The sequence below is a fragment of the Zootermopsis nevadensis genome, unplaced genomic scaffold (assembly GCF_977971745.1).
Source record: "Zootermopsis nevadensis isolate Lab colony 2312 unplaced genomic scaffold, Znev_1.0 Znev_ptg000004l, whole genome shotgun sequence".
Taxonomy (NCBI): Eukaryota; Metazoa; Arthropoda; class Insecta; order Blattodea; family Termopsidae; genus Zootermopsis; species Zootermopsis nevadensis.
In genome coordinates this window covers 4,009,889-4,028,870 of record NW_028259136.1, presented here as the reverse complement: position 1 = coordinate 4,028,870, position 18,982 = coordinate 4,009,889, and the positions used below count along the sequence as shown (strand labels likewise).

Below are 18,982 nucleotides of genomic sequence, written 5' to 3'. Positions count from 1 at the left end.
ACGCCCATGGGCAATGGCCATTTGCTAAGGGGGTAGGTCAAGCTGAGTTTTGTTAAGTTGTGTTACGATAGGCTTAATTTTGTAAGGTTAGATTAGGTTTGATTACTGACGCGTATGCGCAGACGATCATGCCCCCATAACAGGCATTATTTGGATCATTTTAAATGGGGGTAAAACTGGGTAATTAAAGAAACAAAGCAGAATTATAAAAGATGAAATTAAATTTATGAGAACAAGGAAAGACACTTGGATGGACTATAAAAGAAACTAAGACAACTGTTACTGTTTCTTCATTATCACCATCAGGCAATCTAGCACTGCTAATATAAGCGTCCGTCATTAACCCGGGCTGCTGTGTTGCGAAGCGTCACACCACACGCCAAGCACTCTACGAAATTGGAGAGACAACATCACAATAAAAGCAGCAATCATGGTAACACGTCATACCAAATGAGGCTTATCACAGACACAATTGGAAGATTTTTAATCTCTTCCTTCAACATTCGTCTTGTAACACCGTCATATAACAGCGAAGCATGGACAGTAAAGACGGGTTAGGTTTCTTAATTACACTTTCTCAACCGCAGTGCTCAAATACGACAGAAATATACAAGAATTATGAAGATTAATTAGAATAGTCGCGAAAGGAACCGGTTATTTTCTGTTCTAGTTGCTGCTTAGGGCGACCGAGAAAATTCATTACAATACATCAGAAATGACGGTGACAAATACACATGAAGGGATAAGATGACTGATTTAAAAAGATTAAGACGAACTGACAGCCATGAGATCGACAAGGTATGCTCGAACGTAAACAATATTAAAAACAGAATTACAAATTCTACAATATAATAAGAAACTGGAGAGAACGTGTTGAAAGAATAAGTGGTTTGATAAAAATCTCTCACGCCAGAATTACAAAACACCAACACAAATGTAAAAAAAAAAAAAAAAAACTAGTTGGCAGACCTCTAAGGCGATGGGAAAATTTAGTTCTGTAACAGAGGAAGATGATAAAACTGGAAGTTCAGAGAACACTAACAACGCCTATATTACTTCAAAAGCTTCCATATATTTCGTGCGGCTATCAGAAACAATTGATAATGACGCCGTTAAAGCCCTGAAGATAAAAGTCCACACCGCGTTACAAACCAGAAAACCAACATCGATAACTTCATTGCATGCCACATTTTGTGGATTTGACAAGCGCTCAGTTCTGAATATTATTCCATATAATACTGCATGCTACACATGTGATAGAGGTTCTGTAATCAGACATTTTATCAACTGCATGGAAGTTACGTAGCCTAGAAGAGATATGTCAGATGACTGTGAAGGATGAGCCAGGAGATAGTTGGAAGGAACCTGTCATGAAATGTTTTCAGACGTTATTTCCATATTTTCCTTGAAGCAAAAGTATGAAAAACCTTAAAAAACAGCTATTTTTCAGTCGGACTTCGAAGTACACATAAAGTCGACGTACATTTGGACACAAATTCATTTGACTATCTGCAATAAATTTGAATACATTTTGAGCTTGGCTGTACCCGTGTTCCCCCTCTGCACCAATGATCTCGCACATCCTATCCTTCATGCGGATGCTGACTGCTTGTTTCCCATAGTGCACCGGAGTAGGGTAACTCTAGCTCGCCCGGATCATTACTACATTCAGCTCCATTTTCCTTCTCTCCCCACTCAGGTCTTATTCATAAAAAATGCAAACATTTATAATGTAACTGCGTGTACATTTCATTAAGAATTGCCATGGTTCCTTAGTTTGCACATTATTAACAACTAACGGAAGATAAAGTTTCACATTCAACAAGGAATGCTTTAGTAACTTCATTCCTGCCGTATTCATCTATTTCTTTATTCATTCCTCACCCTCATATCTCCTTCTTCATATCGTAGAAATTTCCCACCCCTTTAAACCCAGAACAGTAAAAAAATATCGGCAATAAACAGCATTTTAATTATAATTACTACTAAAAGTTGTCTAATAGTAGCAGCACTAATGAAATATCACTCTGCCACCTACTGTCATTACTAACAACTTCGTCCGTAATGCTTAACACATACACATACGCCAAGTCACGAACATATCCCATTATATACAAATGTGGGATGATCACGCCAGTGAAATGGAAAGAATTGGAATATTTCAATGTATTATGTCTGCAGTCACCTGGAGGGACTGACAAAAATCCGTGAACCGATGCGTCCCAGACTACAATTCAGAAAGCTTACCACTTCAGCTACAGTATTTGGTATAATTCGTAAAGATTTCTAGATTGTAAATAACTGACCGATGCTCCATAATAACCTCAATTTCACTTTCAGCGAATGTGTAAGATACTCATATTTTCCAATCTGGATACATGGTCCATGGATTGAACCAGAGACCTTTATAATTCTACTTCTTATCATAGTACATTAAGAATTCCTAATCACTGGTCATACAAATCAAGTACGTGGAATTCCTGAGTAAAGTTACTGACATTTTACAAGATGATAATTTCGTAATCGCACTGGCGGATTGATAACAAATATTGTAATATCTCAGTAGTAACAATATGAGACCCGAGGATTACATCACAGACTTTTAACACTACATTCGCTTGCTGTGACTGGAGTTTATACTCCACATAAAAGTCATCCATAAGTAAAACAAGTAATTTGAAAGATTTGATGTTTTCGCAGCGGTGAGAATGAAGATTTCTGTCTTCTGGGTTGTTGCGCTGCGTAGTCTGGTCGATGTTTACCAACGTTTCAGAGGTCATACTGCCTCCGTCATCAGGGCGATAGTGAGTCTGAAGATTTCTGTCTTCTGGGTTGTTGCGCTGCGTAGTCTGGTCGATGTTTACCAACGTTTCAGAGGTCATACTGCCTCCGTCATCAGGACGATGGTGAGTCTGAAGATTTCTGTCTTCTGGGTTGTTGCGCTGTGTAGTCTGGTCGATGTTTACCAACGTTTCTGAGGTCATACTGCCTCTATCATCAGGGCGATGAATCGACCAGACTACACAGCCCAACAACCCAGAAGAGCGAAATCTTCATACTCATCGCCCTGATGACGGAGGCAGAATGACCTCTGAAACGTTGGCTAACATCGACCAGACTACACAGCGCAACAACCCAGAAGACAGAAATCTTCATATTTTATTCGCCCTGATGACGGAGGCAGTATGACCTCTGAAACGTTGGTTAACATCGACCAGACTACACGGCGCAACAACCCAGAAGACAGAAATCTTCATACTCTGATGACGGTGGCAGTATGACCTCAGAAACTTTGGTAAATATCGACCAGACTACACAGCGCAACAACCCAGAAGACAGAAATCTTCATACTCTGATGACGGAGGCAGTATGACCTCTGAAACGTTGGCTAACATCGACCAGACTACACAGCGCAACAACCCAGAAGACAGAAATCTTCAAGTAATGTGAAGTGTGACGGGCGTATCAGACGGGCTGATGTTTTAAGACCAGACAGTAACTCCGAAAGGACACACCCTTGTTGCCAATCGATACAGATGGGCTGGCTGGACGTTACACAGTGTCTGCACGCGGGCGGTAACTTGATAAACGTTCTTATGCTCCGAAGCTGTTACGGGCAACTTGCAGAATATCATCCTTAATGACACTCCAGGATCAAATTAAATAACGACCTGCAAATTTCTGTCAACGTAGATATTGTGGCTCTTCGCCATGATAACGATGCAAATTGTTACCAATTTCACCTTTCCCCTGTTTTCATTAACACTTGTTCCAGTTTGGTTCATATTCAGAGAGGAGTGAAACAGTCAAAAGAGGCGTATGACTAATACTTATACCAATCAGTTAACCTGAATTTATAGACTGCGATAATTCTTCTAAAGAAAAAGAAGAATAACAAAATAACGTTCAATAATTTTTTATATTACGTTTCGGAAAAGCAAAATTTTCTTCCTTTATTTTTTAACGCTGTACATTGCGTTGCGATGTTATCGATTTCCGACAAATTGAAGGTTGTTTTAATACAAACTTTTTAAACACGTTTACGAAATTTTATGACTGGTTAAATTAAAGAACCGAAATAACTTGGTAAAAAGAATGGGTGAAAGTTGAAGACAGAGGTTACATTTCCAATAAGAAGAACCATTTTCTCTACAAAATCTGGATCGACTCTGTAGTCCTGACTTCGGCCCTGAAGATGGAGGGAAAATGTTCCTACGAAACACTGGTACGTATCTATCAATAAGTCTGAACGGCGTTATAACCGAAAGACGGACATAAACATGAAGATTTGTCTTCTGGGTTGTTGCGCTGTGTAGTCTGGTTGATGTTAACCAACGTTTCGGAGGTCATACTGCCTCCGTCATCAGGGCGATGAAGATTTCTGTCTTCTGGGTTGTTGCGCTGTATAGTCTGGTCGATGTTTACCAACGTTTCAGAGGTCATACTGCCTCCATCATCAGGGTGATGGTGAGTATGAAGATTTCTGTCTTCTGGGTTGTTGCGCTGTGTAGTCTGGTCGATGTTCACCAACGTTTCAGAGGTCATACTGCCTCCGTCATCAGGGCGATTCATCGCAACAACCCAGAAGACATAAATCTTCATACTCACCGCTGTGAAAACCTCTAGTCTTACGGACATAAACATCTTCATCATCTCGAGAACCTCATGTCTCATACAAATCTTAAAACTTGTATATTTTAAAACCACTCAACTTTCCTAACATTAAACTAATAAACTGAAAAAAATTGTGAAAGGTATCATCATGAATGAGGTAACCACGCACATCAGCAGATACGACGCCACGGTCCCCAACTTAACCACCGTCCATTTACAGATCCCGCCTCTGCCGTCCTCGATGTTCTTGAAGCCGCAGTCCGCAAATAAAGCCCTCAAACAGCACCAGACAATCCTTCAACCTCTATCAGGTCGTAACACAAAAACACACAAACATCCACGTGTCAAGCGGGATTCAAACACGCGATTCAAGATATCGTTATGCCTAAAACCGTGAGAGCTTTGAGCAATACGAGTGCGTGGACAGCATCCCCAGGATCAAGTACGGATATCAGATCCCGACACAAGAGTTCGTTAACACTGCTGAACACCGACTGTCTGCACGAGAGGTCAAAGTGGAACGCCTTGGCGCAGATAGCGGTTAGCTAATAATACATTCAGTGCAACACAAGTTATAACGATAACGCGTTAGACATCGTGCTTGGGCTTGTTGCTAATAATATTTATCAAAGTTCAACATCTGGGCTTCCAAACTTCCGCGTTATGGTTCTAAAAAAAGAAACCTATTAAGTCTTCGATATAAAAATTTCGTTAAACCTTTAAAAGCCCGGTGGTACGTATATGCACCACCTACTAACAACCAATAACTACGAATTTAGTACTTATGGGTTTCGTGTAATTCTCAGAACAAACAGCGATTATTTCTTTAAACAATATTAACCTTTTGATTAAAATGCTTTTACAGTGTCATTGAACAGGGAAGAATCATGATTGTTCATCCATCACTATATTTTACATGTCCAAGATTACTCAACGAATTCTGATTAAGTATTGTAAAGTTACGCTGTCACGTAAAGTTCAAATCAAGGCTAACAAGCGGTAACCATAAGGCGGAGGAAATCCAATGCTCCGAGACGTTGGTAAACACCGACTGGACTACGTGGCGTCAGAACCCAGATGATCACCATCGAGAAGCGGGACACCAATGTTTGGTTTTAGGGGGATGGTAGAAGAACTATCAGCCCTGACTGAGGTTCGACGTTCTTTTCTTCAGCCGCTCCAGCCGAAATATCATAAAACATTCCACGACCTTGGCCCACATTTCTTCTGTATTGCTGAAGCTTCTTCCGACGCTATATGACATACTCACTTGGAAATACTGGTATTCTGTGCCGAAAGACGCAGGATCGCGAATGTGAATTCCCTAGCCAAATACAAACATAGAAAAGAGTGGGGACGCAAAAAAAACTGTACTGTGCACGACCTAGGGTCAGAGACGGTCAAAATCGATGCTGTTTCCCAGGCCTGAACGCATCACGTGATTCGATTCGCAGACAAGCATATAGATCTCATACGAGGCTCGAACTACCCTCGATGCCGTGATTCGCAATATAAACCTCCCTGTTAAACCAATGTACACGGTCTGCTAAGCGATTGTTACAATAAAGTACTCCTCTGACGTTTGGTTCATCTGACCCCTTGAATTGTTATGATAACCAAGGACAGGGAACCCTCAACCCTCACTGACTTCATGGTTTCATTGTCTTCCCTGAATAAATAAACTATATTATTAGCCATTTCAATCCAGTTCACACCTTCACAGCTTGTGTCATTACTATTATCCCAACCACGTCTAGGTTTCTTCTCGTTTCTGAAATTCTCTAAACAAAACTGTGTATATTTCTTCCTCCCAGGACGTGATAAATGTCTCCATTTTATAATTTGTGGACTCAGAATTCTGGTCGCATTATGGATCATCTGTATGTGTTTGGTTTCTTCTAAGCGTCCGATCGGAACTTACTGTGTACATAATACATTAGACATATGACGTCAGAGGACCTTGAGCTCCCTCACCCCGGAAGGTCAGATCTGAGGTTAATGGCTGAAGGACGTTAGGATGAGGGGGCCAAGGAAGGAGGAACAGGACCTCTGTTTACCATATGCAGCACTCGGGGCACGAGAACTGACCGAACAGCTGCTGTTCGTTACTGTATCTCAGAGGTCACGAACCCAGCATGAATCACGTTGCAATTCAATTTCATAGGAGGAGTTTGATACTAGTAACTTACTGGGGGTAAGCAAATCTAGAAACAGACGCAGAAAAGCGAAATATACGATCAATCTTCTCAAAATCATGATTTCAGGATCACTAATCAAACCTGGAAAAATTAGGTACCACGCAAGTCCTCTGGAAGAACAGTAACAAATACATGATGAAACTACAACCAAATATGATACACTCTTGCTACAACGCAGTTACAAATCTTCTATCTTCCGGCGTCCCACGTAAGGAAACAAAGAAATGCAAAACGTTAAGTACAAATTTGAACTTTGCTTCACAGAGTTAGTTACATATCAGGGCATAAACATATTCTATCTGCACAATTACATACATGTGAATACTGACTAATTGGGGAGGAGATGCTTACAATGTTCTTTCCTCCATCTATTTAAGACACATGAAGCATTCCTCCGTTACGACAATTAATTTTGCCATGTTGAATTCAAAACAAGACGAACATGAACTGCACAGTGTTAATAGCAAGGAAGGACATAATTTCAACTTTCTTTAAGGTACCAAAAATCTTACGACAATTGGAGAAAGCCGATTTTTAAGGACAGCATGTATGAGATTCATATCACGTCTGCCTGGAACATTGCTCAAATGTACTTAACACCGATAAAGTGAAGTATATACAGAAATCTTCAAACAGTATCATAAAAATTAACCAGTTCATAATTATCGGAACAGCCATTATCTCTACCAGATTTATAGCAAATTTATGAGAAATAAAAGTTCAACATCCCTCCTAGTTCTCATCCGCTTACAGCAGTAACCTCTGTCTACTGACATTAAGTATAAACATATCGCTGACAGTTGCTATAGCAAAAACCGTTCTATAGTCACAAATCACTTCTCAGGTCTCCATTCTGACCAGCAGATGTCCTCGGTCTTCAGAAAAGTCGATAGCGAGAATACTTCTGTAGGTAATTCGCGACTTATTTTCGGAAATTAAAACAAAAAGTAATCTTACGTGAGGCGAGTTGATTTGAAAAGCTGATGAACAGAATTTTACAAGAGACAATTATATTAAGGACATCTGTTTGTTTTATTTTTTAAACTAGTGTTAATATGTTGGCAGTATGTGCAGTACTTGTCGAGATACATTCCCTTGAAATGTGTACTACGACAAGAATAAGAAAAGTAAAAACAGTTTAAATGCGTACTTACAAATAAACGCGCCGATTTCAGTGTCTGTAGCCTACTTAACGAAATTCGATATAAGTCATAAAACTATCTGCTGATTACAGCTTACTTGTGAGACAGCCTAATACGAATAAATATGTAAATGAGCATTTATTTTCCCAACTTTTGAGACTCAAAATGATTTACTCTCATGTCTACGTGCCTGAAATCGTGACACAAGAACTATCTGAGTGGAAGGCATTTATCAATGAATTTCTGTTAACTGGCGATGCCAAAATGAATGTAAAAAGTCCTCAATTCCAAATTTAATATTCCTAAGTAGTTGGTATACATGGTTCACAAAACTTGCGATGAAAGACTTGTACTCTGTGTTGTGCGACCATAAAAAGATGACTGTCTTTTGGGATGCTACGTCCCGTAGTTTCGCAGAAACTGACCGACTTTTCCCAGGTGCTCACTGCCTCCATCGTCAGCGCAGAGAACGTCGTTCAACTTCTACGAGACTACGTGCCACAAGAAACCAGTAGGCCGACAACTTAATACGTGCCGCCGTGAAGACCTGAAGAATAATGTCACAAATAAAACTGTTTCTTAAAAACGTTTTGCAAATCATGACTTGGAATGATATTATGTAACTGCACCGTACTTCTCCCAGTTCGCTTTTCGCGTTCAACGTACAAGCTATCGACCGGTCGCGTCTCGTTGTAACACGGATCCGACGTCGGCGTCTACGACTGGCGGGCGACTTGTCCTCACTGGATCAAAATCGATTGCTGAACAGCTGTTAACAACTCCACACAACATACGCACAACGTTATGGTACCGAGTTTGACTCCGATTACTTATTTGAAACTGCGTATTTCCAAAATGCCTACCATTAATATAGGCTCAGGAACGAATTCACACCCTCTCACTTTCCATGTATTCCAGGACATGATAAATATAGTTTCTGACAAATTTTAATTACAAAAATAAAGTTTTCATAACAAGATGAACAAAAATGAAATGAAGATGGTTGTCTTCTGCTTTGTTACGCCTTGTAGTCTGGTATAAGTTCACTCAGTCGCGTTCCAGAGGTGCTTGCTGCCTCCATCATCAGGGCTATAATGGGGGCAGCAAAAACCCAGAAAACAGCCATCTTCATAATCGCAGCCGTCAGAACCTCAAATCTCACAAGACTTATATCAACACCACAGCGAGACCAAACAAGACCAGTTGTGCGACTATTTGTAAAGTGGTAGAATCTGAGAGACACGTTTCAAGAAAATGCCTAACTACCTGGCAACATAATAAATAAGAACAGCCACTGTAGTGTCTCTTCACCCAGGTCAATCCAGATAATTAATTATGTCGGACCCATCCTGACATTCCACCCCTTCGTGGTCTTTCAAAGGGGCCGCATTTAAAAGAGGTTTTCCCAACACAATCTTGTGTGGGAACAAACACATCGTTTCATTTCACTGACCTTATCTGTTTCCGTTCTTCGACTCGTATGTATTCTGGGATTACTTACCTGAAACAAAAGAAACCAGATTATTAATACAATTAATACAGTAGAATGCCTAATACATTTACTGTATTTATGGCAAGTTAAATTTAGTTTTTAATACGTACTGAAATTCGCAAAACCGGTCAAAGAACACGCCCATGATCGAAAGTATGACACCATAAAGAAATCCTTTTTCAAAAGCGACGCAGAAAATACATTTCTTTTCCAGGCTGAAACTTTTAGTAACTCAGTCCACAGTACGGAATCCTCCTCCATGGACAAAATATACCATTCAACTGTTCACGAAGAGATCGGCGTATGCAATCCCGCCACCCACTACTAATATAATAGCCAATATCCGTCACGCGTGATTGGACGAGTGCGCAGTTCGTGTGGAGCGGAAAAGTTAAAAATCAAGTTCTGACTGTGGCAACTCTGGTAACAAGAAATGCAAACGAGGCTATGATAGCGCTTAAGGTGGGGTCTGGCGGAGTCTGGAGTCTGCGTCTGGCAGAAGTGAACTGAGTGAGGCGGTCGGTTCTGTGTTGGCTCCGGTCGCCGTGAAGATGTTTTCACATTTAATTGAGTTAAAAAGACATATTACAAATCCTGTACTTCAATGCTATCTGCAAAAATAATGCAGCAATAAATTGCACCGCTGCTCAACACAAAAAAGGTTCGTTCCCGTCAACCTTGACGGGTCAAACTGCTCTAGGTTCTAAATAACTTGCTTGTTCCCTAATGAGAACACCCTGCAGGGAAAGGCTGACTGGGTGGCAAGAGCGATAAGCCTCCCCCCCCCCATAGACTTTTAATTACATTGTATCCAATCACAAAGCAGCATCTTAAACGAATAAGGCCTATCTCATCCCGTACAATACATTGCTGATGCTAAGGTAGGTGTAACACTGGCTTCAGAGATGCGAGATCTTCGAAAGCGTTCACAGAGATGAGACAATCGATAAAGCAGCGTTCGTTTTGGCAACCATATGGGATGGAGAAGGGGAATTAGGGATGAGGAAATGGAGAAGGGGGGAGCTCCAACAAAAGATACGTGATGCTTCCACCGCCAACCTAACTTTCAGTTTCATCTCCCGGCATAATACGCCATATACTTTATAGGGGGTTAAGAAGTTTGCTCTCCAGAAGAGAGGGCATATTCGCTCTTCATCTTCCAACATGCGCGAAGCAGCAGTTTTCTGCGTAACGAAACGGGGAGTCTTAACATGATATTCTGTGAAAGCAATTTCACTACAAAAATCAGTTACACAAGGCTCCCACTAAGAAACAACGTTGGATAGGCATGGCCGATTTACCCTATGGGAAAAGAGAGCTTCTGCACAGGGCCCTTTGCATTTTGGGGCTCCCACAACGGAATCGGCGGTATCATGTTCTTAACTCTGCCAAACTGTTTCTTAATAATTCACGAATATGTCTGCGAAATATTTGGTCTTTGTTGTTAGGTTTCCAATAATTATGTCACAAGTATAAAACTGCTTGTTAGTATCAAAAAAAAATTTAAAATATCTACCTATACTTCTCGAATCCTATCCGCGCCCCACACGTTCATAGACACACTGCCTGAACTTCGTGGTCGGTGTGGTATGTGACCACAACAACCCACGGCAATCGGTAAGTCCCCTTCAAGATAAAAATAATCATGGACGCTGTACACTACATAACAAAGTTAAGTAATAGTCATTTACTCTATTCTGTTTTGAAACAAGATACAATTATGAACGTCAAGAACAACAGTGTCTTATTATGGCTCCATGTTAAATGACTCTTTCGTGTAAAGAGAGAAACATACACAAGTTTACATGATTTGTTCACTGTTAATTATAAATTCGTACTGTAGCTTTATGTACGGAAAACCGAAGTTCCGCAGGGCCGCTATGCGGAAAAAACCGTGTATATTCGCGTTTATCCTACGTATATAATGCGTCTTGCTCGGAAGTGAGGCATCAGCTAGAAACCACAGGGTAAAAGGCGGGCGGATCCCAGAATCGTTTTCGTTCGACGCAGAAGCACAGAAAAGACGCACTCCAGTCCAGGGGCCATCGCACTATTGAGCTTCCAGGGTGGCCAGAAGAAATTCTAATTCTGATTCCTTTTTGACACACTTTCCTTGAAAATCATTTCTTAAGATTTCTGTCACCGATAAACCCATTACGAATCGGGGTTCTTCCCAGAAATTAACACTCTCTTTCTACTCAAAACAACGTCATTTCTCTAGATCCAGTCTCTCATGCGAAAAGCACACACCAGTTCCAGACAGGATGTTTACTGAACAACCTGACATATGTTTGACAATTTTGAGACAGCCATAATTGTATTCTCTTGGGAACACCACAGAGAAATGTCTCTACTAGAGAGTGGGCCCTAGGCCATGGCACAAACCACGCACTTCATGAAATAATCAGCGTTGTCATGGTAACGTAATGATATTTTCGACAAGAACACCGTGCTTGGCTATCATAGTGTCATCAAAACAACATTCGTTAAACAAACCGTGCACCAGAACCTTACCCATTCGCGCTCCCTCTTATTTAAATACACAAGTTGCAGATACTTCTGGAACGATGTTAATAAAACTCGGTATGAATAGCATGACAGTAGAATAGCAGGCCTAGCGAGAGCTTCCGAAGACATCTTTCTAAAGAATCGTCTATAATAAATGTGCAGCATAAGATATCTTATTCAGAAACTTATAGGTTCGAAACACATCTTCTATCTGGCAAGTAACTTGTGACTGTTCGTAAATGCCTCCATCATCACCGCCCTGATGATGGAGGCAGCAATTACCTCCGAAATGTTGGTAAACGTCTACCAGACCTCACGGTACTACAACTCAGAAGACAGCCGTCTTCATGTTCGCCGCTGTTAAAACCTCAGATCCTCCCTATTAGTATTCTATCTAAAATATTCTGTTTTCCTAAGGTTCCTACGAACCTCTTTAACATAGCTGATGCCCAAAGGAACACACTGTCCTTAACTAAAGTATCCTATTATCGATATAAGAACTAGAGCAATCTGTCTTCTCATCTGCAAGATGTTACTACAACGTGTGTGGTAAGGGAATCTTCCCAAATGACTCACATCAAGTCCGCCCGCCTCCCGTCTGCACCACAGAACAAGGAACCTCACTATAATTAGACACATGAAATCAACCCCCTCCTGTTGTTGGCACAATGTGGGTTTCCCCACTAGCACTACATACGGACCACCCCAAAACAACTAACAAACTAACGGGTGCGACTGCCACATACTATTTTCTAATCGAGATGGTTCCCAATCGTTCACCAATGAAGACAAAGCTTGGTTCATATCTATCAGCTGCGGAGGTTATTTGGAAAGATTACGATGAGGCCAGACTACGTCTCTGTGAAGGCCTCTAACGGAACCTTTGTCCACCCCCAGTCATCAGTGAATATGAGCAAAGATAAGGACAGAGGAAAACCGAAAAATTCGGAGAAAAACCTGTCCCAGTGCCACTTTGTCCATCACAAATCTCACTTAGACTGCCCTGGGAGCGAACCTGGTCTCCGCGGGTTAAAAGCCGGCAACTACTTCTACCTGAGCTATGGTACGGCCTGTCAAAAAATATAATCGTGGCCTTTATATGTCCCGAAATACTTAAAAACGGGTTTAGATGTTACACAGTAAGAATGCATTAAAATATGTTGGCCAAATTTTATTTTCGTTCGTATAGACCGACTCCTAACAACTACTTTATACACAATTATAAATAAGACTTCTTTCCGTTTCCCAGAGCCTGATTAACTCTGATAGACGAATTCAAAAGTTCAACACAGAGAATGCTGGGCTACTTCACCCACTTTTCATCTTCATAATATATGTCTTTAATATATATTTTTTTAATATTATCCTCCAATCTCCTTCTTGGTCTTCTGCTTTCCACAAGGCTTTTCCAACAAATTACTACACGATAGGTATTTATTTTCTTCATATACTTCCTACGTTTGACTGCTATAATAAGCGATCCGTATAAAGCACCCAGTTTTTTATCTAATTATGTAGCCAACTTTCCACTGATTGCCCTTTTTAAAAAGATTTGTATGTGAATGAGCATTAAACGCCAATAAAGAACGTTATATGACAAAGAAGATTTCGTAAAACTTCTTGCGCTCCTAGTTGGACTACACTTTTCCAATTTCATTTTTAGTTTTAATGACGTCCTTGAATGGAATATGAAAAGAACAAGGATAATATAAGATGATATAGTTGCGTCACATTGTGAAATTTAATTAATTATTCGGTTTTTATCCGTCTAATCACAATTCATATATAAATTTACAATTAAGATAACTAAAATATCATTTTATGTTCAGATACGTTAGTGCTTCCAGACACATTAAGATGTATCTACACTCTAATCTTTGGCCGATGTAGAACATCAAAAACATTCACTCCAATATAAAATGAATCTGGAAGCGAACATCACCAAAATGTTGCATATCAGAAATTGTAAATAAGTTTAAAGTTTATAATTTTAACTTTTACACCTGAAGATGGTTTATATAGAAACCGAAACATGTTGTAAAAAGATGTTCCAATTGTAAATCGATTGTTCGATGAGGAACATAAAATGATATTTTAATTATCTTAATTGTAAATTTATATATGAATTGTGATTAGACGGATAAAAACCGAATAATTAAAGATAATATAGTTTCAAGACTACTGCTCGGAGTAGAGATAAGTTCTCTCAGCACGACAGTGATTTCCTTTGCGAACAGGGAGTGGCGTTAAAGAAATTCTAGCGGCGGACAATACGCGATGTAGCGTTATTAGCAAGGAAATAGTCCGCGTCGTCGCAACTGTACGGTGTGACGGTAAGACATGAATAAAATATGCTTGCTTCGTGTTTGTGTGCTTGTATGCTAAAGATGGTTTAATAATGGAAAACGGCCTGTTAAATAATCGAATCACACACTCGAATAGTATTGACCTGTTCATGCAAAACAAGTTATTAGTTCAGTTACAGTGCACCTGTCACAAATGTTGACTGGTCTCTGGAGACAGTTCCGCCTTCTGGTTTTGCTTATCACTGCTGATGACAGAAAAAGTAAATGAATTCTTCAATAACTTAATATCCTTCGTTCCAGCGACGTTCCTTATTACGATGCTTATAATTACAAACTTTTTTATGACAAAGGTCCAACAACTTTTAGGCTAAACACGGCTGTCTCGCAGAAATCGACCTACGTTTTTCAGAGGTCCCTAATTCTCCATCACGAGGGTTATCGCCCTCATCGCGATATCTCCAGTCGTCAGAACGAGACTGCATTGAAAATGGTGTTAACGAGTTCGAGCATTTCAACCAAACCCTAAGCTCACACAAACAAATGCAAATTTTAAAGGGGCTTCCCCAACGAATATGATTTATGACGAGCGTTTTCGTCACCGACAATAACTAAATGAGTGTTACACCACATGACACGATGCTTTGAGATATCAATCTTCATTCGCGAGAATTAAGTCACTGATGGAACTTCCCGGCAAAAAACGCCGAATAGTAAGACAGCAGACTCGCGGTAAACTCAGTGCAGACCCAGATTTAACCCCACCAGAATCTAAAATCGCATATGCGTCATTTATCACAGTTCTTTATGAATATCTGTGAGCCGGGACACCTCACTCAGTACAGGGACTGGTTATGAGATAAACAACCGAAGTTCTAACCCCGGGAGGAGGTGTGATTTTTCTGTTCGCCATTGCACAAGCCCTGGGGCCCAGCCAGTTCATTGGGGTACAGTATGAAATATGACCGGAGTCCACAGTAGTGTTATAGTATCGGTCTGTGCTAATGCAGTCCACAACAGGAGAAGCTTAAGTACACAAATCCATATGCTGTGCTTACGCAGAGGAGTATCTTCTTTGTCATATTAGATCACAAAAGTGAATCAAGACGCCCGTCAAAGTCGCTGATTTTAATCTATGGTGATAAATATATAAGCTTATAAGAGCGAAATGGTGTTCTCAAATTTCCAGATTTTGTGCCCTTTGTTAGTCGTGTAGGAAGCAGGTAAAGCGGAGGGAAATGGATGCCTAAGATAATATTTACTCCTAAACGTATTCGTTAACTGCAAGACACTTCATGTCTGAAAACGTATCCTATCTACCATCCTTACAAGAAACCAAAAAAGCACATACAATGCAACATGGAAACGTTGAATATTATCACCTGGTAGGAACCGGTTTTACTTCCTATAAACTTTGTCACTATTACGGCTGTAAGCTATTGTTCAAAGCACTCTTCAATAATACATCGATCGTGAGTTCATTGTTTTCTTAGAAGTCATGCTGAACGACTCAATACGGCAATTTGCATAAAATTTCAATACACTTATAACTGTCAACAACATAGAAGAGGAAACCTTGTTATCCAATTCTTGAAATGGGCCCACCCTTAAATCATTCACAGCCACTGCGCAAGTCTCTTCTCGCCCGGATTTATTGGTACGGCATCTGATATTTGTGAAAGAAACGTCTCTCGTCTCATAAAACTGTTCGTGACTTTTCAACAACAGACAGGACTATTATACGTCACCAAGGAAATACACTAGAAAGGTTCTTCAAACGATAGCCAGTACAGAAAGGTATACGAAGAAATCCGCGAAAGTGATATTTCAGGTTCTCACGGTGGCGAGTATGAAGAGAAATGTGACACCTGAAGATGACTGTCTACTGGGTTGATACGCCTTTAAAACGTTGGTGAATTTCTACCAGACTACACGGTGCAACAACCCAGAAGAAAGTGATCTTCAGGTGTGTGTCACACTTATTACAAGAGTTATTATTGGTTTAAGAAAGTGTCAGAAAATAGACGTTCTGACAACATACTAGGACTCAAACTAACAAACATACTGTAACCACATCTTATTCACATAAAAACAAGGGCAGTTACTGTTCGGATGCCACATAAACTCATATCTGAAAACAACGTTGAAATTTCTGACTGACTGACACGGAAATCAAATCTGTTATCCAAAGCTTGGCTGGCCGATTCTCCACCACCTGAGAATATGAGATACGTTCTCCGCAAACGGTATTTCTCACTTCAGTTCATCCCAATCTCTCTGTACCACACGTACATGCACGAATGCACACAATCGTGCATAGTGGAACATGGGAAATCCGATTAAACATACTGCACCTGTTAGGTTTTGCGCGGAAAAACTGTTTCGAAATCTGTCGCCATTCGTATGTGTAGAGTATATGCACATTCTCTAATGTGAAGTACAGCGTGAATGTCATTTTCATTGTGAACGGGGTTGCAACAAAAACGCAGGGCAAGATAGGAAACAAAACAGCCCAGTTCACTACTGCGACGAAAAGTGTGTCAACTGCGTAATAAAACTACAAGCAATATACTTTTAAAGATGGCTGCCTTCTAGGGCGTCGCGTGGCCTGGTACATACTGACTGACGTTTTAGAGAAGCTTAGTTGGAAAATCTGAGGGCAAGAGACCGCTCGTAAGACCTAAGAGACGATGGGAGGAAAATATAAAAGTGAATATTAAAGAAACAAAATGTTACAGTTTTGGCATGGATTTATCCACTGTCACCGCGAGTTCCGGGTCGCATCCAGCCGAATGCCCATCTGGCGACTCTTGTCCTACGTCAGAGGTTACTAAAGTGTGGGGCGCGGGACCCCCCTGGGGGGCGAATGGTTTTCTAGGGGGGGGGGGGGGGTGTTTGTATGAAAAGTTTTTTTAACGAAATATAGAGAAACATTTTTAACATCCTTTGCTTGGTTGAGGCAGTTTAGTTGTCTTACAGTGCTGTATATTCATAGCTAAATTATATGTCAAATCTGTTTACTTGCACTTGTTCTGGAAGGGGGGAGTGAAATTTATGAAATGTTTTAAGGGGGGGTTCAAGGTATGAAAGTTTGGGAACCTCTGCTCTATGGAAAACGGAAGCTAGCCCTCGTGCTGGTATTAAGAATGGGTGAAGAGTTATGTCGTTATAGCGTCACGATTACGCACAGCGAAAAATTTGCCACATAGACTGCGCTATTACAAATCATGTACCACACAAGTCTAGTGGAAAGAACGCTGCCGACACTCGAATGGCGAGTGTTACCCATTGAGAACAGCGATAAGAATTAATGTTTGGAATAAAATAACACTCGACAACAAATTTTTACTTTTCGACCACTTGATATGAAGTTTGAAAGATAAACTTTATTAAAATGAGATTAAACTTGGAATCATTATTAAATTACAAGCTCACACAAAATGCAGAAAAACATACTTGGGCTCCACTAATAAAAAGTCATCACATTATGTCATTCTGTCTCTAAATTCATTAAACAGGAAGTTATCTTTTCCTCTTACGACCAATGGTATTCACCGTTTCCTTTCCCTACACTGTGACGTGGTACACAATTTGAAAGTCCACAACTGCAACGAGAATGTCAGAATTAATCGTTGGGTCGACATGAATGATCTCTTAAAAATGCCAGAATTAACGTAAAAAGTTATTTTTCAAACATGTTGCCACAAGCTTGTAGTAGTGTAATTTATGTACAGCTTATGTTAGATCTTTAAATAAACAGCGAATTGTTTTTTCTCATTCCTACACAGAAGTAGAAAAGAGAGTCCGGTTACAATGTATGTATGCAGTTTATCATACTACGGAATGTAACATTTCCTAATTTAATAAATTCCAATCTAATCCATGGTTTTATCTAAACAAATCTTCATCATGCCATCCAGCAGGTGTCAGAAAAGTTGACACCTTGACATAGAATCGAAGAAGACAGCCATCTTCATACTAGCCGCTGTAAGAAGCTGGAATCTTTCCAGCTTTTGGAAGCATAAAAGTTGTATTTTGACAAAAAACATGAGTGACTTAAGCCACAGACTCTTTACATACAAGTAGTAATATAAATGATTTCAACTTACGTTTCAAGGTACTGGAACACTCTATAAACAGGCCTGCGATACATGAATAGGCACCCGTCAACACGTTCCACCATCATAGTAATACAATTGTGTTGGTAAAACTCTCACAGCCATACATAGTCGCAGTTTCAGTCCAAACGTTTCATCACAACACTCGGACAACACAGATTATTTTAGACTTTAAAAAAAACACTGCACTTGAAATACGGTTTTAAAACACTTCTTCGTTTAAATTACATTCACATCTTGACAATTCAGAAGACGATGTTAATTTTTATGCAGTCCCCTAAAACATGTTACAAACATCAGCCCACAACATTTGATAAAATTAACAACCCTTAGAGAGCAATTTCTTCTTTTCACAGAAACAAAAATCTACATCAGCTAATTATGAACCGCTTTACAGACCTACAGATCTCACGAAATGGATCGAGTGAACGGGTTCTTTAAATACTTCCCAAGACAACCAGTGCCATTTTACATACATACATTACTGACGGGCGACGTCAATCATGAATAAAAAAAGCAAAATACAAATTATTACCGTTATCAATAACTGTAAAGAAGTGCACAAGTAACACCGATACACAAAAACATATTCCCAGAAATGATAATT

At 40.0% G+C, this 18,982-nt stretch overlaps 1 protein-coding gene across 7 annotated transcripts in view; it reads right to left on the bottom strand.

The window, feature by feature from the left end:
- Fak (protein tyrosine kinase 2 Fak) overlaps nucleotides 1–18,982 on the bottom strand; it is a 93,935-nt gene that overhangs the window by 60,244 nt on the left and 14,709 nt on the right. For 4 of the 7 annotated variants that reach the window (XM_087342911.1, XM_087342910.1, XM_022071098.2 and 1 more), the window contains exon 2: nucleotides 18,367–18,652. The exons of 1 other annotated variant lie outside the window; for it this stretch is intronic. In XM_087342911.1, the coding sequence (XP_087199037.1) occupies nucleotides 18,367–18,443 (77 nt within the window). In that variant the 5' untranslated portion in view covers nucleotides 18,444–18,652. Of the gene's footprint in view, nucleotides 1–9,556; nucleotides 9,719–18,366; nucleotides 18,653–18,982 lie in introns of those variants that run through there. 2 more of the 7 variants (XM_087342912.1, XM_022071099.2) reach the window with 2 other exon arrangements.